Source organism: Hippoglossus stenolepis, chromosome 22, assembly GCF_022539355.2.
Source record: "Hippoglossus stenolepis isolate QCI-W04-F060 chromosome 22, HSTE1.2, whole genome shotgun sequence".
In the NCBI taxonomy this organism is placed as follows: Eukaryota; Metazoa; Chordata; class Actinopteri; order Pleuronectiformes; family Pleuronectidae; genus Hippoglossus; species Hippoglossus stenolepis.
The window spans coordinates 5544776-5571295 of record NC_061504.1 but is presented as its reverse complement, the minus strand read 5'-3'; the positions used below and the strand labels follow the sequence as shown (position 1 = coordinate 5571295).

Below are 26520 nucleotides of genomic sequence, written 5' to 3'. Positions count from 1 at the left end.
GAATACTCTCACTTCACTACATGTCAGAGAGAAATATTGTACATTTTAGTCGTCTGCATTTATTTTACAGCTATAATAACGATTTACCTTCAGATTAGGATAACACAATAAGTATTTTTGATAAGCTTATACAACAACAATGCATTATTAGTTAATTTAATTATCTCTTTCCTATTTGTGAGTCACATGTCAGGTGTCAATGAGTTGTAGGCAGTTCAGGCGTGTTTTCCCATCTTGGCATCTCAGATGGTCTCTTTTAAATTAACAGTTTGAGGCACAAAGTGGTCACATGATCAAATATTTGACAAAAAAAAATCATACATTAGAGAAAAAGTCTAACAATGAACTTTTTCCTCTTTTCAACACTATTAATCACCTCCTGACTCTTCAGATTTATCTTGTGACCCTTCAGCTGGGAGCCACTGAACACAACTATCCAATTATACGTAAAGTAGTTCAAATCAGCTTCACTTTACGCAGCTACATCGTTAACGTGCTGCAAGTACTTCCACTATTTTATGTTTTAACTCCATTTTACTGATGATGATGAATACTTCTACTAAGTGTGTTTACAAAGCCGCAGCTCACAAGCCAGCTGAAACTGGTCATCCGAACACTTGACTCTTTCAGTATTAATTTCAGAGCCTCTCTTCAAGCAGCCAATTGCCGCAGTTTTGATTAAAGCCATTCGCAAACCATAACCATTCCAGCAACTCAGTGTGGCGATGACAGAAGTAACCGCATTGCCACTTCGCCGAAGAGCCTTGAAAACTTCAAACCCCCAATTTTTTTGATTTACTGTGCCTTTTTCAATAATCTGTATTTCTGACTGCCATGTGGCTGAGTGATGCTGGCGGTGTCGCCCCCCCCACCACCCCCACCCGTTAATGAGACGACGGTCTGTATAACTGCTGATTGTCGTCACTCTCAGATAATTACCCCTCACTTTAACTGGGGTTGACTAAGTGTTTATGCAGTGTTGGTTTGCCCTGGCATCTGCCCTCCTGCCATTAAAAGTGACTAAAGCTGTTGGGTTGTTTTGGCGTGTTTTCTTGGTAAGACGCTGTCGGCCCCTGTCAGACTTTGAAAGTCGATTCATTAGAGGCTCAGTCGTTACTACATAAAGCTTGCAGGATAACTTTTTTTTTTCATTTATTGCACAATTCTGTCTCTCTCTTCCGCACACATTTCCAGATCCCTAACCTCTGCTGGTTGGTTTTAACAGGTGACTGCCAGACAAGGGAAGTCAGTGGATGTGATTAAGTGTCTGGGGATGTGTGTGTGTGTGGGGCGGGGGGGGGGGGCGAGGAAAATTAGGGTATCTTTTCAAAATGTACCAGAATGCATTTTACAACTGGTTTCACGCGTTCAGTGGAGTTTTCAGCTGTTTTATTATTTCCTGCATGGTGAGTCCAGCTGTAGTGGGAGCAGCCGCTGTGCACTCTGCTAGAAAAACAACATTAAAGAACCAGGAAGGGAGAAAATGTAAAGGTCATGTCATGTCATTGTGCGGGTTCAGCGCGCCACAGTCAGTGAAAGGAAAGAAACACTCCTGCACATTTATTTTTCTTGTCACGTACAGTGATTCTGCTCCTGGCGAGAAACAGCTGAGTCCAGGCTGATGCACCGGTCACTAGGGGTGAGCTGCAGCAGCACTGCAAACATGTGGCTCGAGATGCCAGCGACCTGCGCCTGTGTGTGCGTGCGTGTGTGTGCGTGCGTGTGTGTGTATGCAGTTAGCTCTTTGTTTCAGTCACTTACTAAGCCCATTGATCCACCACCTGCTCTGACCACAGAGGGTCCGGCCAGCTTGAGAAAATTAAGTTTGAGGAAGCACAGTCGCTTATGGAGTGGAGGCACGAAGGGAAGGAAACATCTGACACACACACACACACACACACACACATCAGTTAGCAGGTCCACTGTTTGGAATCAGCTCCTACTGTGACAGGTAAAGGGTTTGCCTGGTATATTAATCTGATTACATGTAAGGATGTTAGCTGAGTTTGCATCAAGTTATTTGAGACACAAGTAGTCAGCAACATTAAGTACATTACTGTAATAAATGTATTTTTGATATTTCTGTTGTCTAATATCTACATAGTGTAAAAAGAAGAAAAGGTGCATGGGCCGGTGTGTAATCAGTCCGTTTCCCATTGGACTCAGTTTTGCACAGTTCATCTGTGGTATGAGAGTAAGAGCAGATACATGATTTTTTTTTTCCAAAAGTGAAACTACCATTGAATCTACGCTGGTCGTGCAATCTTATCAATGACATATAGAGTAATATAAGTTATTTAGTAGCCATGGTAACACAAAGAATTGGCGACACAGCATATGGTAACACAAGTGGACATTCCCAAATCAATCAGAAATCCAGAGGCAGTTAAAACTCAGTTTAATGAAATGTAGGGATGACATCATCATCATCACCATGTTGCTGCGTATAATGATAAATCAAAAGCGATTGAATTGAATGTCTCAACAAATGAACATTTATTTCTTCACGGACCATTTCTGACACGATCAGAAACTCAAACAACCTTTGCCCGGTCCTGAGCTATTTTTTAAAGTTTGATTCATATTGAACTCGAGCTGTGAATATTGGAAACCTGCCACTGGCCACGTAGCACCGGCATCCAAACGCCTCGGCCGGAGACGTTAAGCGGTAGCAGCAGCTGTCAGCGGAGGGGCAGTCTGATTAACTTCCTCTGCACTGATTCCCCTCCACTTGGGACCATAAATGATCCCGGAGTCCCAAGTCTGTTTTTTTCCTAACTGTTAGGCCACTGCTTTTCAGTTGAGTGGACTGAGGCCAACTGAGCAGCTGCTGTAAGCACAGGAGCAGAGACCAGCGCAGCACCAGCATCTGCAAACCTCCCAGCTAATCTACATACACAACACGCTCTTTTTTCTCTAAACCGCGTTCACAATGCAATAGATCCACAAACCAGGGGAAGGCCAACCACTTCCTGTGGAGCTAGTCCAACAGAAAGAGTCAGCTGATGTTTGCCCAGGTTTGTCATAGACATTTGTCTTCACTTCGGTCAACGTTATTCCAATTCATGAAGCTCTGGTTGCATCGTCACTGGTGCAAATGGTAAGAATTTAACTATGTTCTATTAACTATTGATACCTGATCAGATCTTTACATTTCCTATAAACCTCTGGAACCCAGTGAGGTAGAAGTGCTCCTGGATCACTATTCCTCATATTCATGAGGCTGAAGGGTATCACCTCTGACTGCCCCAAGGGCTCATGGGATAGCATGACAACGACCATTGGAGTTATGAATTAATAACCCCCCGTTCCCCAGGTCTCCCTCCTCTACTTGCTCCAATTTGCTCTCATCAAGGACAGTATGTAAAAGAGTCTGACCTTTGACCTCCTTACTGCTGCAGTGTAATAAAAAACTATAAATACTAAGGTCATATTTGGGTCAGTTCATTTCTTATGAGAAATTGAATATGGAAACATCAAAGCTTCATGTCCAATAACTTCTCTTAGACTTAGGCTCAAAAATAAATGATTGCACTTCCATGAAGTACATGTTCACTTTCAGCATTTATCTAATAGCTTGTTTATCCTCTCTTTAATCCCAAAATCCCTGATCTTAGTTTTCAGTCTTAGTGTTTTTAAAAAGCACTTTCTCACAGTTTGATTTGAGGATAGCCTATATTAGGATGTAGGTTTTCTTTTCCTCTCTTTCTTCAAGAGCAAGGTCTTTCAGTTTGACAGCGGGACTTATTGATTTCACGTTCAGATTTTGTAATGCTTTCACTCCGATCCCTGCACTCACATTCAGATAGTCCCGGCTTAGATTTGCTGTGCTTGTGCTCAAACAGCGCGCGCTTGCACTCAGATGTTTTGCTGCTGGAACCAATTTCCTGCGCTCCAGCTTCAGCTCATATCTGCTTCTGGTTAGGTTAGGTTAGGTAAGGTTAGGCTACTTTATTTGCACCCGTAGGTAGCTTCTGTGCACATGTGCAAGGAGTCACAATTCCCCAACCCCAAAAAAAACAGGTGTAGTGTTGAAATATGAAACTGTCCCACTCTCATAATGGTTTTGCATTAGCTTCTTTCAGAGTCCCATATGGCGGTTACACAGGGTTTTGAGTGAAAGCATAAAAGAATCTGAACGTGAAATCTCAGACTGACACACCACACTTATGAATAGAGATAGAATGATAACACAATTAGGATGGGGTGAAAATTCAACAAAATCAGTGCTACACCGTGGCCATATGTGCTGTAGCGTCTTGCAATAATGGAAAAACAAGTATCTTTCTTCTTGTAAACAAGTGAAACATCGACATTGTAAATGGAAATTTGATTCTCACATTTGAGGTCTGGCACTCAGTGTGGTCAGACTGGTTGAAACTTCCTGGTTTGAAATGCTTGGATTTGTTTGTGTAGAAAACAAAATGATTAGCGGGAGTTTGTTTATGAAATTGGGGGTTGGGGGGCTCGAATACAGAACTGTATCCAGGACCACGTGGATCTGGTCCCTGGGAGGAATCATCCTCAGCCACTGTGCGAGCCGGCTGAGGTGACGGGAATGAGAAGTGACAGGAGCGTGGTGCGAGGGGCTTTTCAACTCAGTGTAGATTTGAGTTGGGTTCAGCTTCTTTCCACCGCTTAATATGGTTCCTTTCGCTGCTTTTCAGCTTCGCAATAGATAAGAGTAGAGATGGAAATTGTACAACACGGATGTAATTCAGTGGTTACAGAGCGATTTGAGGCAGCTTCAGAGAGAGAGAGATGTTTACATCCATCAGAGGAAAACAGAGTGTGACTTACCCGCCAAAAAGTGTTTTCTCCGTTTAGTTTTCAATATCCTCTTCTGTTACATCTCTCACGGTCCTCACCCGTTGTAGATTACTTTTATATTTAAAACTAATTGATCTGACCCCCTTCTCTCAGTGTAGTGTTTTGGATAAAGGCGCTCAGATTGTAAAAACATAAATGCATTCTGTGGATTAAGAACCCGAACACTGTTTGTGTGAATCCTTCAAACGTCTTACTCACCTCTCTCTCTGCAATCCCTCCTGCCCTCTGACAGTGCAGTTTCTCCTCCAGACATCCAAAGGAATTAGATGCACGCCGCCCAGGTTTTTGAATCGAGTTAAGGATTGTTGTTTTTTTATCTCAGAAGAAATTGTGCTCAAACACGAGAAAACGGCGGGCGGGGCACGGCAGAAGAGGCCCATTCAGCAGAAAATATTAAAGCCTCGCAACACTAATCCTCATTATAGACAGAAATCATTAGCAAACCACCGAGAGCTTCGCTGCAATACGGATGACTGTGTGTTTTCACTGTCTGGGTGTGTGCATGTGTGCATGTTTGGCTTCCTGCAGCCTCATCAAAGGATGTCAGGAAGAAACAAACAGTTGTCAAACTCCTCCGCGAACTCAGAGATGCAGAGACATGTCAGCAGAAGGCTGCACAGGTCTGGGTAGGAAGAGACTGCATCAAACAACTCATTACTTTAAAGTCAACCTGTTGCTTTTCATTTGTGGTATTGGACTTTCAAGTGTGTGTACTTGGATCGGGCCATTCGCAGCCTTGGCTCTTGCCAAATCCGGTTTGATTAGACAGAGTGATTTCTTTGGCAGCAAAGCACCGTTAAAGGAATAGAACTTGGAAATGCTATGTTGTGAATTTAGTTTTTAAAGACGTCACCCTTGAGCTGAAAATTCACTTATTACCTGCGCTAGGGAGGTTCATTTTCCGTCTGTGCAAGTGTTTTGTTAGGTTTTTTTGTTTTGTTATTTAGCAAGATTTTTGCAAAAGCTACTGAACAAATTACCACAAAACTTGTTTGATCTAGTGAGTGTCATTCTATTTTAGTGTCTGTGTACCTTCAATAATAATGAATAATCCAGTAAAGGTAGCATGCTAACCAGCTAGGCTAAGGCTAGGGTTTGGACTGGCCTGGGCAAGCGATCACCACATACCACCTGCTTGGGGCAAGAATCGGTGGCAGAGAAAACTGCAAAAATAATTATACAATGCTAAATGTTTTTTAACATCACACTTGAAGTACATTATTCAATTCAATTGAATTCAATTTCATTTGTATTGCTCCAAATCATAATATACATTATCTCAAGGCACTTTACATAGAAGGTGATGCAAATCTTATTGAAAGATCCCAAACTCCTAAGAAACAAAGTGATGGATAAAACCATTAAACAACAGGCAGACCTCAGGAATCCAAAACTGAACTGAAGCACGACATAATGTCATGATATCACATCATGAATGTGAAACCTTACTGATGTGTAAGCTTAACATACAAAAATACTCATACATAGTCAGCTAAAGTAAAGTTAGGTTTGGGTGTTTTGGTCGATGGCAGCAGGTCTGGAGTCGGTGTGCTGCCTTTGAGGCCAAATTGAGTCTAGGGTTTCCTGGAGACCATAAAAGACCCCTAGTCTCATCTGGGCTCCATCTGTTGGCAGCCTGCACACGAAGCCAGACAAGAGGACAAACCGCACGAGCCACTCAGCGGTGTCATCTTCACCAGCCTGAAGCTTCATCATCACCACGGCTCGCTGTTAATCTCTGCTTCTAATTGATCATGTTCCTAATTTGAGACGCTGGCCCTGGTCCCTGCCAGGCCCGACCAACTGGCATCCGTGTGACACTATTCCTCATGCACGGCGTTGATTTGATTACACCAGCTCTGGCTGTCAGGCGATTCACCTATTATGAGAGTCAGTTGGTCTAGAAAATACACCGACAAATGGATGATAGGAGCTCGGGGCTTCCCGAAACATCCCTGATGTCATTGTGTGTGCCCGGTGATTGGCGGAGAGCGGTCTAAAGAGGGCAGAGGCAGATGGCCAGTTTAGACTGCAGCAACTACAGCTATGCTCGAAAGAGGGAGAAATGTCCTCTAAGGCTTAGGCAGCAGCAAAACACAATAAAAAGCTTTTTAATCAAAATCATATTTATACATGGGGGCGGGCGTCCATTACAGAGCCAACTGACAGATTCTCACATTCAATTTAGAGTCTCCAATTAACCTAATCCCAATCTGCATATCTTTTGGACTGTGGAAGGAAGCCAGAGCACCCGGAGAAAACCCACACAGACATTGGGAGTACATGCACACTCCATACAGGAAGACCCTGGCCAAACTGGGATTTGAACCGTGAACCTTGCTTGCAATGCAACTATTGCTTGCAATGCAACTATTTTTGCACAAAATAAAACCCTCTGTCAGATGCACTTTTGACTATCTGCCTATTGCCAACAGCAAAGGTCACAACTCGATGGTGAACACAGTAGCTAAAGAGAGATATTTTATTTAGGGCCTTTGTCTTTAATAATTTGCCTTAAAATGTACTGTAACACACCATATCAGGTCAAAGCAGGCTATAAATAAGGTAAAAAAAATTATGAAGGGCAGCTTTGACGCAATGATCTAACATCTGGTGTTTATCAATCTTTCTATTTCTTCCACATTATGAAAAAGGTGTCATCTATAGTCTTTTTTTGTTTTCTTTGGGCGAACACACGTTTGTCTTGTGTTCCACATAGTACATTTTCAAAGAAAAAGGAAATCATGGGACAATATTTTCCATATCAGTGCGTTAAGTCTTGAAAACAGTGCGTGGTGGATCCGTGAAATGCCAATTTGGGAGGTCCAGGCCCAGCTCCATGGACTTGGTCTGTAATCCAGCTTCCAATGTATGTCTGCTCAAGTGCCTCGGCAGCTGTGGTAGTAAAACTCGCCCTCACGCCGTGTGAACATTACTCCCTTCATTCTCGGACTCTTGTGAATGTTCTTTTTTCTTTTTTTTTGCAGCCGGTTGTTTTTCTGTTTGTGGACGAGGTGTGTGTTGTGGAGCACAGGTCGATCCTCTCATGCGCCAGCGGCATGAGGAGGGCACCCAGGGACTTATTAAAGGCTCACTTGTAGCCTAATAGGAAGCTTTTAATCTCTCATTATAAGTGAACGACATGGGCAGATGTTCTGTTGAGGGAGCGAAGCTCTGGCTTGTTAAACTGGCACAGTGAAGGACTTTTGATCGAGCCCTGAATCTTTGACTCCGACACACCAGCTGCAGCTTCTCTCCACTTTTGTCAACGTCCCTTTACTCACCGTGAATGTTGCAATTAAGGAGCAATAAAGTAAAAGTGGATCACTCTTTCCTGGGTGTCCATCTGGTTTTAACTGCTGGAAATAGAAAATGTTTGTCCTTGTTTCTTTTAAACACAGAAAGCAGAATCCTGCTCCTGGTACATTTTTCTTGATTTAAAAAAAACATTCTTCATCCTCTGTCGCTCGTCCTCACATTTAGTTCCTCACTATTCAGCCAAGGACTCAATGGCAGCTTATTCTCTGCAAGGACTCCTTAGCTTCTACTGTTACAGTAGCCTCCCATCTCCCTGCCCTCGGTGAACCCCCCAACCACCCGTAGCCTGACATCGCAAGCGTCACGGCTGCGAATTATCGCTGACCGCACTCTCACTCCTCTCCGCATGAACAAAAAGGGCCTTGTAGTCTGCTCGACAACTCTGTTATGTTTGTTCAAAAAGTCAAAGTTCACGATTTGGGGTTCGAACTTATTTTTAACACGTACTCCCAAAAAATGCAGTGAATGCTGCGCCAAGTGCCGCTCAGAACTTCAGTTTTCAGACATCTGTCAGTATAAGTACACACAGGAAGCTCCTGTTTATCACTGCAACCTTATAGTAAAGCAAACTGACAGGAGATAAAAGATCAACCAGGAGAGCTTTCAAACTCCCCTACTGCTCTGTAGAAGAGAGTTAGTCAGTTTAAATATTTTATGACTACTTTCCCAGAGAGCGGAGGATTCTCTTTCCCCTGATACAGCGATAAATAAGAAGATTGTATGCCGTATATGTCTCATACCAAAATTAGAAAGTATAAGAAGGTTTGATTTACCTGCTAAAAAAGGCGACTGACTTCTTTCCGATTGGCAGTAGAGGAGTATGCCTCTCTGTTTAAGGTGCATCGTGTTTGACTCTCTCACCACGCTGTCCTGCCAGTGTTGCATTTTGCACAACACCAACAAAAACCTGTTGCACGTTGTTCCCAAGATGTAAAGACAACCAGTACTCAAACGTTAATGGCTAATTTTATTTATTTAGGTGCTACATTGGCAAACTCTTGTTTGTCCGGAAGGGCCACATGAGAGTTGAAGGTCAAATTAAAGAAAAGTACACTTGCAAATTACTGACGTTACTGTTCGGAGGCACAGCACATGGGAGGGGGGGGGTGAAAGTGAGCCGGTGAGCCTGATTTATCACCGCAGACTGACCACTGCAGCAGAGGAAACGCCATGTGACATTTAACATCTGGGAAAAACTGGTGTAAAATCTATAGCCCTGTTTTATTGGACACCCAGGAGAGAGAGAGAGAGAGAAACAGAGAGGCAATTTTGTTCTATTTTATTTTATTTTACCAGTAGGTCCGATTGAGATAAAAAAAAAAAGACACACAAACTCACAACATAAATAAGATATACCGTATACAACATAAAATACCATGTATATAACATGATATACAAAGATCCATAAAAACAGCTATTTTAACTCAATGACCTTTGAAGAAAAACAACCACGTCTTATTCACCACATTCTTTATGATGCCCTTGAATTTTTAAATGTAATATAAATTCGATTTTTCTGTTCTATTTCATTTCCAAGCTGCATAATACGGATATAAAGTTAATGTAAAAATAGAAAGTTGTCATTGACTGCAGTGGCCTAAAGACTGCTGCGGCAAATTATAACGATGCTTTATATAGTTACTGTGCATGAGCTCTCTGTTCAACACCTTAACATAAGATATGTTATTTTCCACACCGTTTACCTGCACATCACTTCCTGCTTCATTTAAATGGCTCATAGCAGGTTCAGTAAGGCACGTTACGACCGAAGCAGTGAACAAGACTTTAGTAATATTCATCCCATCACCCTTATTATGTTTAGTGTGGCCATAAGCCCGTATAACTAATATTTCCTCATATATAGTAAAGCCCCTTCTCATGAGATAGGCGCTCACATGCAGTTAAAAAGTGTCTTCTACAGAACCAGTATTTTAACGTGTGCTATTCACAAACAGTGCAGCATTACATTTTATTAAGCTTTTATTTGCTATTCTCATTTAAATCTGAAAATATCCTCTCAAGTAAAATATTATGTCGGGTTTGAAAATATTTGACTATATAAGCCACTGTTAAACAATGGACAGAATTCCTATATGTACAGTAGCGGTCTAAATGTTTGTATCAGTCTATTAACGACATCAACAAACATATAAACAGTATATTTAAGAAGTCATGTTATGCTTTTGGGGTTTTACTTCCTTTTGTATGTTATTTAGGTTTTCTGTGTATAAAACTGTTCGGCAAGTTTGTATTAATGGTCGATACATATTTGCATAGTGCAGTGCCTATAGCTTGCTGATATGCCCCCTAACAAACACAGGTAAAGAAGGGTTGAGGCTGACATTTCCTGGGCAAGCTGGCCAATCAGAGCAGAGACTGGGTTTTTATTGGGAGGAGAACCTCTTTTCAGACAGATGCTGAAAAGAGGAGCTGCAGCAATAGTAGGGAAAGTACAGTATGAGGAAAGTGATGTGTTGTCTTCAATGTCGTAGGGATTTAAACCTGTATTAATCCAAATTGTAATTATGAATCTGAATATGAGCATAATATGTCTCCCTTAATGTATTCTTCCCCAATGCAATGTCAAACTATATTCCAGCTTCTTCAGTTGCCCAAATTAAGTTCAGAAGCCTGAAAATACAAAAATAAACCGCACATTGAGCAATAGCTCCTTGTACTTTACAGTCTGCACTTAAATAATAGTTCATGAGATGGCATTACTTTGTTTCTATCTGGGGCAGCAGGACTCAAATAATGAGAATCCGCAGTCAGCAGCCATGCTGTGAAGATATTTCTCACCTTGCCTCGTAGCTGGTGTGCAGGTTAAGCAAGCAGATGCCTTAGAGTCAGCAGCCTAACCTCGCTGACCCTGAGAGAACCAGCCTCAGACAGGTTTGACAGCAGAATGTGCTGCTAATGCTCCTCATCGTGTCGGTGACGGTCTGTAACAGGTCTGTTACGGTGTTTGTGTGAGACAGAAGGCAGACCCATCACTCCAGCTCGCCATCAAGAAATACTTAACAGTGTACTCGCGCCCCTGAAAACATCCTCCCCTCATTTTTCCTCCCTTGCTACTTAATCAAATGTTCTCCGCTGCGAAGAATATTAATAATAAGACTATAACATCTCCTCTCAGCTCTTTGTTATATATTACTTACAGAGCCATCAACTGAGATGACCTTAGCTGTGCTTAGATTCCTGAGTATGCACCTCAGTACCTTTTATCCTGTACCTTCCCTTCTGTCCGGAAGAAACTGGTCCACGGTCACAGCACCAGACCCATTTAAATTGCAGAATCAGTTTGTGGGCAGCAATTCAGAGAGCTGCAACCAGTCAAGCACTTTATCGATTTGACATGTCCCCTTGGGCTCAGGAGGATTTTTTTGTCGAGTCAAGTCACGTCACCCAGTTGGGGTGACAATATTGCATTGCATTATGGTAAATGCAGGATCCAGTGGTTTATAAGCTTGAGCCACACAAGGGAGTAAATGTCAGGGAATCTTCCTCCTTCATTTTTATGGAAATGAAAAGCCTGATTGATGGACTATATGCATTGTATATTAATAAGCCTTTTACAGTACAGGTTCTATCACCCTTTCAAAAAGTGCTTCTATACCAAGATCTTTTTCTGTTACACAGCCTACAATTGTCAGGGTCAATTTGGGATTCAGTATATTGCCTAGGGACACTTCAGACTGGAGGATCAGACTGGAGGTTCTGGGGATCGACCCACCGACCCTCTAGTTTATGGATGACCTTCTCTACATCGTGAACCACAGTCGCATGAACCACAGGTCGCCAGGATAGTTGCAGTGACACTACCAGGTTTCTGTTGTGTTGTTTTCAATTACCTGATGTTTAATCACTCATTTTTCTAATGTACCTTAGGAATAAAATGTCTGCAACAGACAAATGGGACAGACAAAACAAAATCAATATTTGCACGAGCATGGCATCAGTTTCTGACGGTTTTTAATGTCATTCACAGAAGTGATAACACGATCTGACTTGAGTAATGAAAAGGGATTTAAAGAGATTAATCCAGCAAATGATGAAGTGACTCGTTGGTCTTTGTCACCCATGAAACATCTTTGTTTGACTGTCTCTTTCGCTCTCTGCCTCCGACACACATGTGCACACACGCCCTGTCTGTGCAGCAGATGCGCAAAGCCGCATGGACGCCCTCCAAGTTATTTGATGCTGTAAACATCTGAAAATCAACCACCATATATAATTGAGACATCCGTGGATATAGGCCCGTGTTGCCATGCAGATCCTGTTTATTATACATCATGTGTGTGTTTAGAGTCCCTAAAGAAATAGGAATGTCGCAGGCAGTAAGATCCTTCAAAGAAAGGACAGAAAGCAGCTTGTTTTGTCCCGGCTACTTGAATTGATTCATTTTAGTTTGGTTTTCCTCGGTTAGGAAACGGTTTTGTGACGCTCTGGTTTCATAACATTTACGTTGCGATGAATGCACACTTTGTACGCAGGCAGGGTCAAACCTGCGGTGTCTCTCGAAAAAAAAAACTTTTATTCGAAGATTTTAGATGAGACGGACCCAGCCCATGTGATCGATTTCAGTCAGGAAAGTACGTGAGTATGGGGCCTGCCACCATGATTAATATCACATTAAAACAGCTGCCAGTGCCAGATGAGAAAAAAAGTTTCTTTACTTTTACTTTTGCGATGATGGATTATGAGGCAGGATCTTTTAACCCAGCCTCCCCTCTGCCCATCAGCTGCTCTTAAACTCTGTCCATTTGATCTGCTTGTATTCATTGTCTGTCAGCAGCTGCCTGGTAGGGCAGGGTGAAACAGGAATCGATGGACTGTTAGGGATGAGACGAGCGGACGCACAAGTGTCAGACCCCCAGTCTGAAGAGAGACGCTGATGGAGCAATGATAGACAAGGAGAGAAGAGGTTTTCGGAGTGTTTTCAAGTTCTGTCAGTGTACTCAAGAACTCCAATCTGCCATGTCCTGCAGATTCTTGCCCATTAATGGAGAAAAGAACACATACAAACAATTCTTACTTTCTGTTCCCGAAACCTTGAGGCTGCAAACCAGCTTTGCAATTTCAAAGCAGCTCAACTCAGCAGCAATGATAAATATTGTATATTCAGGCCTTTTTTTTTTTAAAAAACCATCTCAGTCATATGTCGCACCAGCATGATTGATGAGCTCGGCCTCATTAGGTTTCCACTGGCGAAATGAATTAATAGGTGCAAAATGTGTGTATTCATCTTCTTGACATTCTGCCATATGCAAGAAAAAAACAAACATTGATACAGAGGTTTCAGAGGCAAAGCTAATTTTGTTAGCTTCGGCTTGATTTTAATCTGCAGGGAGAAAAGATTGAAATGGCAACACAGTGACTTATACATGATAGATTTTGGTTTGATTTATTTGTGTTCCCCTGACTCATCAGTAGAATTTGAAATAAAAGTTTGAAGAGACGCTGCTAGAGACCCTGCTAAAGCCGCGCAGGTCTTCACTTTTCCTTAAGAAACACACACAGGCTCTAATGACTCAATGTCTCTTACCCCGCTGGTGATTACGGCTCCAACCACCACGACAAGATTTAAGTTCTGTTTTCATGTGGGTGTGAAATAAATAATAAACACTGACATGTTTCGGAGAATAATCACAGGGTTCCGAGTAAAAAAGATAGGAAAAGAAAAATTTAAGGTCAATTGGAGCCAAATGAGTCATCCCAAGACTTAGTCACACTGTATTGTAGCTCTGTTCGTGAAGCTTTGGTTTTTTTTGAGAAACCGACTTAGGGATTTAAGGTGCCATGTATTTTCCAGTGAATATGTAGCATTTTGCAGTAAAACCCCTCAATTATTACGCTGTGCTCATGTGACGCCTGGTTTTCCATTCCTGTCCTGGAGGTGGTTGTTTTCTGTCCCGCAGGAAGTGGTAATTGAGGTGTTGGCTCATTTGTATTTGACAGTTGCATCTAAGGGAGAACACTTTCCAATTCCAGCCATCGTGCATCAGTCACTCGATACCTTTTAGCGGCCCAGGACACTTTCCTCAGGCAGAGGGCCACGTGAGGAGATTAAGCTGCAGATCTAGCAAGTGTCTCATTTTGTGTCTCACCACGTCTTACTGGTGTGGAAAGAGTAAATGAATATACTCGTGTACTGTAGACGTGCTACAAGTGTGCTGGGGAGATTTTTCCAAAAGTAGAAGTCCGAGACAGAGCTGAGTCATTTTGTCACAAAGAGTCTTTTCCATTCAGATTCAGTCCAAAAGAGAATATGTTTTTTTATGGAAGAGACTTAGAAATATAAAATGCAAACAAAAATCTAAACGACATCTCTCTTGTTGACTTCAATAGAACCTCAACAAATTATCCACACAAAACCATAGCAGTGATTGTATGTGCTTTAGCAAAATTATCATCATCACAGATACTTGACATTTGATAGAACTGGAAAATGAATGTGTTTCCCTCTGTTTCAGGCAGCCACTGGTTTCCATTAATGCCTCAGTGGTAATGAAAAAATTAAGGCAATCTTACTCAAGTGAAGTAAGTTTAAGTGCAAACTGATGCAAATAGATGATAGTGAAGCAGCCCCAACTCGTAAAAGCACAGGTTTAAAAATATTGCCACACCAAGTTAAACCCAGTGATTTGAGTTTCTGGGTTGTTATCAAGGTGATTAGATGTTTGGACTTTTTGGTCACATAATACCAACACGAGACACCCTCCTTAAATGGAGACTACCATTACAATCCCTATAATGATGTGGTTTATTAAGTTATTAACTTGTTTGTTTTCTTTCTTCATAAACGGACGCTGAACAAGCTGATATTTAGTTTGCCAGTATCTGTTTCATCAACATGAATTAAACATTAATCTAACTATGTAATATGTAGTTTATTTCGTTGAGCTCTAGCAGTCATTGAAGAGGTACCACACTTTTTTTTTAAACTTCCAAATGTGACAGCAAGCTGGTCACAAGCAGCAGGTGTCAAACTACACAAGGTGACACATTCCCAACGCAGACAGGAAGTTAAAATACAAAACAAGGAAGTACTGTGTTTTAGCTCTTCCTTGTTGCTGAAAAACACAAGTTCAGTACCATCGCGTTTTGTTACGTGACCACAGTGACGTGTATTGTATATAACAGGAATATCTTTGTGTTCTCTGCCTATATTTACTCATTTAAATCTTTCAACACTTTTATATTGCAGCGGTAAGTGGTCTCACCCTCAACCAGGCCTCGTCTCACTCAGCCACAGCAGAAGCGTTTCACCACTCGGTTGCCTGTGTCAGCTGGAATGTGATATTTGGGTTTGTGGAGTGGCTCTGTAAATGAAACATAGTTTAATTGAAACTGATAATCACTGAAAAGCTAACAGCTCCCCCTCATTATTCTTCCAAGCTCAGTGGCAAGTTTCCTTCCCGCAGTGCATGTTGCACACGTGCCCTCCTGTCACTCCTCAGTCTGCGTTCCCTTTTTTACTGCCCTAAGTGCTTCATGATTGGGTGAAGTGCTCCTCATCAAAATACCCTTTTCCAAATTGCTTTTAATGGCTTATGTGGATCCGTCTGATGCCAGCCTGCATCGGAAAAATAAATGATGTCGGTTTCTCGAGAAGCTGTTGCACGCTGCCACAAAGCCAAACCACCCACCAAACTAGCAGTTAAACACCGCCAGCACCCTGCGGAACACTAATGCCCCGTCCGTCATCAACGCCTTCAATCATTGTTCCGCTTGTTTACGTCATTTTGGAGTTAATGCCGACTGAAAACAAACAGCGGTTTCGTCTAAAGGCCTCAGAATTTATGGTTGGATTGTCAGCCGAAGGCTCAAAGAAAGAAAGCATCGGTGATTCCTGTCCTCCTTTAAAAAACGGAGATCTGTGTCGGACTCGAGAGATTTACTTTGTGTTTACGAGTTCACTCCTTCTTGTCTTTATCAGCCATTAAACCAGCCTTCAAACCCACACATGGACATGCTCGCTGCCTGTGGAACAGATGCATTATGCTCCAAACTGTTTAATGTAAATGTTTGCATCCGAATGGGCCTAACTGACTTATTCCTTGATTTAAAAAGTGACTTTTAATGCAAATATCATTGATTACAAATCATCTATGTCTAAACACTGTTTATGTTGGAAGACGATGTTTTTAGAACCCCCACATCTCACATGATCCTGCCGCTCGGTCTAATTAATATATTCACAAAAGCTGCTCCGCACATGTCTCTTAACACACCAACCTCTGAGAGCGTATATGTGGGATAACCAAGAGAGCCAGCACACATGTCAGCATGTGGGAAGGGAATATGGAGGGCCACATGTGAGGGGGTTTGGTGCCTGTTGGGGGGGAAACTTGTGTAGTGGTGGGGAATGGGAGACGGCAGATGGAGAAGCTCTGGAAAGCTCCTTTCAGACAATATACAGCGCAAACTACTTGTTTATGTTGAACTGCCCCTTTATTATACAGGACGACGGTAGAACAATTATTCAAAACCTTTAATAAAGTATTAAAAGTTGCAACAAACAACACACTGAACTTTACTGAAGCGATCATAGCAACAGTTGTAACTTTAACACCTTTGATTTAGCTTGTAACCTTCATCAGTTCAGCGTCTCAGACATAGTGAAAAGTGCGTAGCGACCTGTATTGGCTCACATATATCGTTAGTGCTGACTTGAGCTGAACACTTTCTTGCAAGATCATGAAATTATTAGACAGACAAGTTGTCGTAAAAGTGAAGTATTGAGGTGAAACAGGGTTCTCTTTCCAGCAATTTTCAGCTGAATCGAGTTCTTCTCAGATCAAATAAAGCAAAGTTCCGACAGTAAAAGACCTGAGCCCACAGCCTGATTTGTATTCAGTTGTAGTGCAAAGAAGTAAAATAGTTTGTGATCTCAATCCAAGATTTAGTTATGCTGCAGCTTGTCACAACCACAAAATATTTGTGCTCATTAGAAAGCAAGCTTTATGAAATTACCCACCCTCCCTGGCTGTCTGCATCATTAAGGCATAGGCCAATTCTCTCTATTGTAGAAAATGCCACTGAAATTCACATTATTAAACCATTGAGGACAATAGAGTTCAGCTCAATGGGAGCAAGGGAAGAATCAGCAAGTATCCAAATGAGCTGTGTGCAGAACTGTCTCATTATCCTGGTTCTGCAGAGTCGCCCTCTCTCTAATGAAGAGATACAGACACACTCAGTGAACAAGCATTAGGCGAGAGAGAGAGAGAGAGAGAGAGAGAGAGAGAGAGAGAGAGAGAGAGAGAGCTCTGAGGGAGTTACAGCTCATGAATCATCATTGCTCGTTGGACGTCTGGCGGAGTTGCCCAGCCTGCCCTTTGTGTGGCCTTGGCACACAGCGCCAAAGCCGAGCGCGCTGACCTTTGACCCCGTCATAAAAAAGGCCTCTTGAGGGGCGTTGGCGGCTCGCCACCATGCTAATGAAGCCACCCATGAGCGTGTGTCAAGGAATGCGATATTTAAAAAAAACTCCTAACTGTGAGCCTTTGTGAAACTGACATCGGTCTGCAGAGGTGACGGTTGACTCTGTTGTGAAAGGCCTTGAGTGACCAACACACCCTGTGTTTACATGTAAATATATCAGGAAGATTATTCTGTGTGTTTGTGTAAATATGCATTTATGCCATATTTGATTCTTTTGTGTGTCTGTATGTCAGCGCCTGTATGAGGGCATTGGAGTAAATATGTGTTTCTGCTGGCATTGTGTGCGCTTATATGTGTGCCCTCCTTGAATACATGTGTGTGACATGCCCCGGGTTGTGTAGGTGGCACTACACTGCGGTCAGTATGTCACGCAGCCGGGTCTCAGGGCCAAGAAGGGGTCGTATAATAGCCACACAATGACGTGCTTTATGGGTAATAACACTGATCATCCTCATCCGCTGCGTCCTCTGCCCCGAGACATTTAGGCTCATTGAATGTTAACTATCGCCACATTCTTGCAGTGCGTGTCCATTGTGCTGACTGTCTGGCCATCTTCTCAACAGATTGAAAATGTGGACGCCTGCCTCAGTTTCCTGGATGCCAGAGGAGTGAATGTACAAGGGCTCTCAGCAGAAGGTAAGAGGAAATAAACCATATAGAATTCAAGGGCCTGAATAAACTCCTAATTATATCAGTCAAACAGCAGAAGCTCCCTCTTGTACACATATTTCCTAGAAGAGGAAAATTGATTTGGCTCTTTTGTGGATAGTTTTCCATTTCTTCACAGTACCAAGAAACTGGTTAAACCTATTCTTAAGACAAACTATTTCATTTCACACCAATGGAATTCACCGCGTTGGTATCATTGCAGGGGTGCTCAGTTTCCTCATCCCCAGATTTCACTATGGCAGTGTAGGCAATCATTAGGGCATCAAAGTGGATTGTGGGAGGATAGAAACTGCAGAGAGGGATTCGCCGTCCGTCAATTTTCTCACAAGGACAAGGTTAAAATTACTTTTAAATTCTAAACTATTTGCTAAATGATCAAGTTACAACAACTAATTTTGACTAAACATTCCCTGAAAGTTTGTAAATGAATCCAACTCTAGTTAGTTTTTTTTCACTACATGGGAAAGAGCAGCTGTAAAAATCTTACTGGTGCATCCCAGCAAATGCGTTGTATTAAAAAAACATCTTAAAATCACCAGAATTTCAACACATCATTTTTGCCGGACACAAATTAAATGTTTAAAAAAAAGTATTTGCTTTTATGGATGTTTTAACGTGTGTCAATCTTTTGAAACTGTACAATGCTAAAAGTTCATAACCCTCCATATAGAACAGTATATGCAGATGAATTGACATAAATCATCTGTTGCTGTCCTCATACCACAAATTCAACATTCTTGATTGAAACGTAAATGACTGCATCATCTGCAAAGAGGGGTTTCATGCACTGCACACTGCAAACAGGAGCATATACAGTAGGTGAAAGAAAACCCAAACCTAGTTCTTTCTGACGGGGGTTTTCTTTACTGTCTCATGTTAGCACATCTCATTTACTCTATCAATAAGTGTCTCCAGCTGTTGTTTAGGACCTGTGGTGACCCAGACCTCATGTTGGTTCTGCTCCCATTTAAACGTTATGGAGGTGAACGTGCCCTTGACCCCTCCAGCAGCAGAACAAATCCGAGAGCCTGACACACTGACCGACAGCTCTAAATCCTGTCCCCCCCCCCACTGCAGCACTAAAAACAGCAAAGTGACTCACAAGGCCTGGAATTTCAAAGTGGGTCTGTAAATATATGGGCTATTGGGTTACTCTGTCCATTGCTGTTGCTGCTGCATTTCATCACTCCCTTCGCTCAGCCCATCTTTCCTCAGCCTCACTCGGGCCTTTACCAGCCTCGTTCTCAAGACTTAACAGTCAGTGTGCGATTGTGAGTAAAATTAGATCGGCTGTGTCTTCCCTCTCATGTATTGAATCAGATCAGAGGTCTCCAGATTGTGTTTGCTGGCATATGCTGTTTTTATTATGTTTTTACAAGGCATGGAAATAAAATTGTGGAAGGGTCATAATGTGAGTACAGGAACCTAGAACTTATTTATTGTAAAAAACCTCTATAGAAGTCTCCTTGCATCTCTCTGGTGGGAGGCTGTAAACTGAAGTTCCGGAAAAACTCTTGCGTAGGAGTGTTGGTTCCCCCGCAGACGTTTCCGCGAAGGGACGTTATAGACTTTAATAAAAACAAGGCCGAAGCCTGTTTTTCCATAATGCTGGAGGGGCTTAAGCTTGTGACTAGAGGACAACAGATGAAAACATGGATCATCAGAATATGACGGAAGAAAAATGATGGAATACCCTCCATGATTTTCAACTGAATATACACCATACATCTGGGTATTAAGATGACATTATTTCTACAGACACTCATGGTCCCCAGATAATTACTCGTAATGACTGACCCCTGCCCTGGCTTTACCTTTAGCCACACCGTGAGGTTGGCATTTGTTGTTTCAAGTTAAACGTCTTGACTACTATTGGCTGGATTACCATAGCATAAACATTTTGCACAAACATTCATGCCCTCAATTGTAATAGTTCTGCTAATCCCTTATTTTTCTATCTAGCACCATATATCTACTTAAACATTAGCATGTAAGCGTTATCATTGTGAACATTTAGCTACACCCACCCTTGTCGTGTTGTGAAGAAAAAAACGCTCCACCTCCTCAACTGAAATTCACATATGACCCGTTTATACAGAAATATATCAAAAGCAGCAACGATTTTATGACTTGAAATGTGATAATTATCCACAGGAAGTTCAGTCTGTCGTTTCAAAGCAGGTGTAAAGCCCTTAAACACACATTTCCTGCTGCTGCTAATGGGCTTCAGCGAGGGGTCTCCTGCAGCGGGTCGTTAAAGCTTCCTTCCAGTGCAGGCTCTCTGAAACCGAGATCTTAGCAGAGCACGCTCCTCTTGGTTGTAGCGGACAACCCACAGTACGACCTGCTCACCACAATGAAGTGCCTGACTCTTGATCTCAGTTGGTGATTTTTTTTTTTGAAACAGGTCTGATTTCATTCGTCCACTTAAACACTCATGTGTGCTGTGTCAGCAAGAGGCTACACCCACTGAGCAGAAGGTCAGGCCCGGGGCAGGCGTGAGGCTTAAAGTTCAAGTTTAGTGTAATGTTTCTGCTTCGTGGCTGCAAAAAATGGTCTGGAAAACTAAAAACCTAACAGTGAAACAATAGATCCTAATTGGATGTCAAACAAAGGAACTAAAGGAATAAAACTTACATGAAGAAGCTGAGAAAAAGAGAAAATCTGACTGGACATGTATTGTCTGTGGATTAAAGCCAAGAACAGTTGATTAAATAGGTAAAGACAGAATATATAGTCCTTACGTGTCCACACACTATTTGTCTTTAACCTTGTATTGCTCGGCTGTGCCAGGACCTTTCCCTCACCTCATCCAAACTGCTCTGTGACTCATCTAATAAGTAACCTCTCCAAATAAGAACGAATGATTGAATGGAGCCATGTCGACCACTTAAAAGGCCTCCGAAAGCAGAGGCACATTTTCATTGAGCGCGAGCCAAGAAGAAACACTCTTCAAATCACTTCTGCACTGCTCCGGGAGCGGCAAGAGTCCTCCTGCTTTCAGTGGATGAAAAGGCCTGAAAATGTCTATTGGGCGATTTTCCGAGATTTAACTTCTTCCAAAACTCCCAGACACTTGAAAAAAGTGTTTCTCCAACATCATTCTGGAAGGATGAGTCGGTGATGGGGTTTGTGCCCGGTGCTACTGAGAGAGCCCGAGATTATTTCTGACACTTTTGACATGACAGACACCGACTGAACAGTTTATGAGGAACCCCTATGCAGCTGCCTCTTCATGCAGTTATCCTGTCACTGGATGGATTTTAGTTTTTTGCTCCACACTGAGCAAAACATCTAGAGACCGTGTAACGCTCAGGTGATAATTAGATTCAGAAATATTCAAAACATCCTGGAACAACAACAATTATGCTTCTGTCCAAATCACTGACAAATCTCCTGACCAGTATCTCCACTATTTTATGTACTGCACTGGTGGGATTGGCTGATTGGATTTATCAAACCGTAAGCCGAGATGACTTTTGCTTTGTGAGCGTAGAATTCACACCAACATTACTTGCTATTGTCCAAAGTGTTCCAAGAAATCAAAAAGCATCAGTCGGGTGAGAGAAACCCTGCGTTTAAAAAAATAACATCATTAGCTAATTATTGCACCAAAATGGTCTAAATCAATATAATGATGAAATGTTGAGCATTTCTATGAAATTAGGAATTCATTTTTGAATTAGCTGATCATTTAACCCTTTCTTATGTTTCTATACAAATAAACCGTTAGAACAAGATAGTTGCTGAAATCCCTGGTCGGTATAACCTTGGTGCAGGTTTGCAAAGCTTTCAAAGGCATACAACACATAACTGGGCTGTTCTCTAGCTGACCCTGACCTGGAAGGCAGCTTCCCTCCGGGGACCAATGAAAGATTTGTATTCTCTTGTCCTCATGAGTGTAATCTTTATTAATTTGAACAGTTTCAGTCCAGAGCAGCTCTTCGGTTGGCTGATTCTGCAGCGTTGTCTCTCTAAAGCACAGAAACCACTGCTGTTCAGACCCTCTCTGAGGTCCAGTATAAATTACCACCGCTGGGTGTTAGAAAATGGAAAACAACCCCCAAGAGATTAATCTTCTCCAACATCCCCACTCCCCAAACAGCCCGGCCATAGATGACTGTAGGAGAATGTTTGAGCCTCGCCAGATTGAAAAATGGAGCAAAAAAGCCCCGCGTCAGCCGCTGCCATCCTTCCTGTGCCTCTGCGTGCCAGCTCTCACTGAGGGGTTTGATATGAAAAGTCCATTTCACAAATGGGTGCTTTAGCCTCAGTGATCAATTTTTCCTACTCTGTGGTGTGACTGCTGAATCCCATCTCGGCCGTGTGTGCAGGAGTCTGTGAGAGACGCATTTGTTTGAGTTTTGTCTCAGATGAACCCCGGGAACTGTTGAGGATAAGTCGAACACTCCGGACAAAGTTACCAGCGATTAGGAACTTTCTTGCTGCTGCCAGCACAGCACATTTAAAAGTTAACTTCATCTGCAGCGCTGGAGTTTCTTGGAGATGTGATACCCCAAACATGAATATAAACATGAATGTAATTCAATCCGGTTCATTTTCACTTTCAAATTATTTGGTTTATTGCATTTTATCGTATTATTTTCCTCCATCTGTGCTGTTGTTTTGTAGTTTATTTCATTTTAGCTGTACTTTAAATAGAGAAATGCAACTCAGCTGCTTTTGTTTGTCCTTTTTCTGTCTCATCCCTTTAAATAATAATACAAAATATATCCACTTCTCTCTATGTGCAACCACATCGCCTGTAAATACACAATCAGTTCCTCATCTCATTGCAAAAGCAGAAGTGTAAAATAAAGATCCAGTTTTATATGTTTGGCTGTTTCGCCTCAGTCTTGCCCTCACAACCAAGATCCCGAGCTGATCTACACTAATACATCAGCCAGCTGCGTGTCAGCTCATGTAGAGCAGATGCTTTAGTCTGAATACACAACAACTGTTTGTTCTCATCAGATTAAGTGTTTCTTCATGCAGAATATAATGAAATGACTTCACAGTAAAGGCCAGAACTCTGAATATTATATAATGTGTATCAGTTTCTACACTAAGCCAGTGTATAATTGCTCTTATAAAACTGTTACGCTTCTTGCACAACAGCTGCACTTGAGCTTTGTCCCCAAATGATTTCTTACAGTAGGATACACAATAAATGGTCTTTTAACGGACAGGACACTGCTTTTGATCTCAACAAACAAAAAAAAAAGCATTATTGTTTTCCAAGAAAATGACCAGGGGTGTCGTGTGGATTCATACCACAGGGGTCAAACGTTTTCTTTTGTCCATGGTTTGTCCCTCCAGAGATCAGGAATGGCAACCTAAAGAGCATCCTGGGCCTCTTCTTCATCCTGTCACGCTACAAGCAGCAGCAGCAGCAGCAGCAGCAGTACTACCAGTCCCTGGTGGAGCTCAGCCAGCAGACCAGCAGCACCGCACCGTCCGCCAGCACCCACAAGACACAAGAGATGCAGTCCAGGTATGTTGCACTGTAGAAACCTTATATATGTGATGGCTTGTGCCTTGGGGCTTGGGTCTGGTTTTAGGCAGAGGTAGCCTAGAGGTCAGGGAGGAAAGCTGATGTCACTGGTTTGAATTAGTTTACCAATTATTTTTCCGGATGCATGCTAGTGGTCGACTGGTTTATTGCTTTTGGAGGCTTAATTGGGTCCAGTCAGAGCTGTTGTAAACAGGAAATTGATGGATATGACCGTCTTTCAGTGGAAATAAATAACAGCCTTCACGGAAAGAGGTTCCTCATTAAATGCTCAAAGGGATTTTGCTGCGTCAGCTTTTTTAAAAGTATTTTTAATGCAGCCCTTGCGTTATGCTTATTCCCACTTTGGTCGAGGGATAAATTACAGGATTAAAACCACACTTAACATGATTGTCCATCAGATATTAAACTACTGCCTCTGTCTGGAGGTCACACGATCTACCAACCAGCATCGTAAACATTTAATTTCTAAAAAATTTGTTACTGAGCTTTAGAGATGCTGGTGGATAGACTTCCACACAACTTGGTGGAAGGACGGGACATGGGCCAAGAAATAACCATTTGATTTTGGCACAGAGCCAGAACTTTTGGAATCCCTTTCTTTAACATTGTGCGAGTTCATCAATTTCCCTGGGAATAACAATGAATGAAAATCAATGAATCTTGGTTAAATAAATCAGGCATATTCACTGGACTGATATTACTGGGTGTATGCAGGTTGGTGCAGATCCAAGTAAAGATCGAGGGAGCTTAAACGCAGCTTTATAAGGGGACTGTTTGGCCTTGCTGGAGCCATGCATGCTTTATTGAGTGCCAATCTAGTGAGTATAAAGCTCATGTTTATTTATCTTTATAAAGATAGGCCTGGGAGCAGCATCTAAAGGAAGGCCTGACATACCACACATTAGCAGCATTCCCCCTTACTAGGTCAAGTTACGGCTCTGTTTGGCCTTGCTGCATGTGTGTGTGTGTGTGTGTGTGTGTGCACGTGCAAATCACCGCAATAAGAACAGATAGTCTCAGCTCTTGCGTGGACAGTATGCAAGTAAGATGATATCGTCGAGAGCTTTAGCCTTTCTCTGTTTGGACGGGCTAGGAAATGGTGGCCGTGCAGTCAGTGTGTCACACGTATGTGTGTGTACGTGTGGGAGGGTCATTAGGGGCACAGCTGCCTCCCATTCCCACCCTCCTCCCCTCCCGCCCCCACCACAACAGGTGGGGAACCCACTCACACACATAACAGCATTTTGCCAAGCAAACCGCTGCATCAGTCTAGCCCAGCAAAAATGCCATACGATACAGACACGCACACACACACACACACACACACACACACACACACACACACACATTACGCCTTTCCAGTAGCTACACTTTTTACCTATAAAAAACATACAAGGAAGCATCTGGGGCACATTTAAGGAACAAATTCACAAGGGGACATCTCTGGGAAGTGGCTCGGTTAATTTTCAAAAAAGACCCTGTGCCCTCTCTGTCCACTGCTCCACTAATGTGTCACTGCCCTGGGCTGATAAGTTAATCACCTCTGAGGCCATAGTTAAGGTCAGAGAATCCGTCCATGTCTGTCAGTGATTAAATAAGCCATTAAGCTGTGACTTTTTGCAGACGTCTGGTCTATTCACTCTCAAAATGTTTGGGAAAATGTGAGGACCTGATTTGATCATTTTGAAATGGGGAAAATTATGAGAAAATGTCTCTAATATGATCACACTTATTGCGTGAAGAAGAGTCACACAGGCTCTTTCCACAGCCAGTAATATCTCACTGTCCTGGGGGACCCCTGAAAGAGTAGCCACTGTAACAATGTTAATGTTTTTTTATAAGCCATCAACCTGCCAATGAGAAAATATGAATGTGTGTGTGTGTGTGTGTGTGTGTGTGTGTGTGTGTGTGTGTGTGTGTGTGTATAATGGGGGCAGAATGAGCCAGGCGATCATGAGTGTGTGAGTCAGACACAGATGATTTGCCACCGCGTGTTGCATCTCATGCTCTACTTGATGTTGCTATCAAAACACAGGACACTAATATCCACTTGTTTTTATGTGCAGCTCTTACATCGCTGCACATTGTATGTTTTATATAGAAACGTTCAGAGCTACTTGACCTCCTGAATGGAACCAACTCCCTGTCAGGTTGTCATTAAAAACTCATGCTGTGCAGTCAGACATTTAAACCCATAGAACTTCGTATTGAATTCTGTGGTGAATCTGTTATAAAAAGATGCACAGGGCATTTATAGTTTAATGCAGTCAAAATAATAGGTCATTTTCCTGTTGATATTTTGCTCGTTGTAAAGAATAAACAAATTAAGATATAGTTTATTTTGATGTGGAATTTAAGTTCAGTGTGGCCTCTTGGAACTGATGCATTTCAGAGCTGTGTTAGATACAGACAAATGAATGCAAGATACATAAATGTCAAACAATGTTGCTCATAAACTGCATCATAAATCAGTGGATGTATCTCGCTTGTTGTATCTAGACTCTATGAAATTGAGTTTCTATAAAGAATACACCACAGCACAAATTTAGAGAAGTCAAACATTGAAGTTTGCTGTCTTGTACAATGCCACTTAATATTATATTAAACGATTTGTAAGGTGCTTTTGTTTGAGGCTTCATGGCTCGAACAAAGCAGGCTCCTCTTCTGTATCACCCACAATTCAAAACACTGAGATGTAATTAAATATATTGGTATAAATCTTTTCTTATTCTAATTTTCCA

The 26520-nt window shown here is 42.1% G+C and overlaps 1 protein-coding gene across 5 annotated transcripts in view; it reads left to right on the top strand.

The window, feature by feature from the left end:
* The window catches only part of nav3 (neuron navigator 3), a 184499-nt gene that overhangs the window by 57906 nt on the left and 100073 nt on the right, over window positions 1-26520 (top strand). For all 5 annotated transcript variants that reach the window (XM_035147282.2, XM_035147281.2, XM_035147279.2 and 2 more), the window contains exons 4-5: window positions 18159-18231; window positions 23584-23758. In XM_035147282.2, coding sequence (XP_035003173.1) covers window positions 18159-18231; window positions 23584-23758 — 248 coding nt within the window. The remainder of the gene's footprint in view (window positions 1-18158; window positions 18232-23583; window positions 23759-26520) is intronic.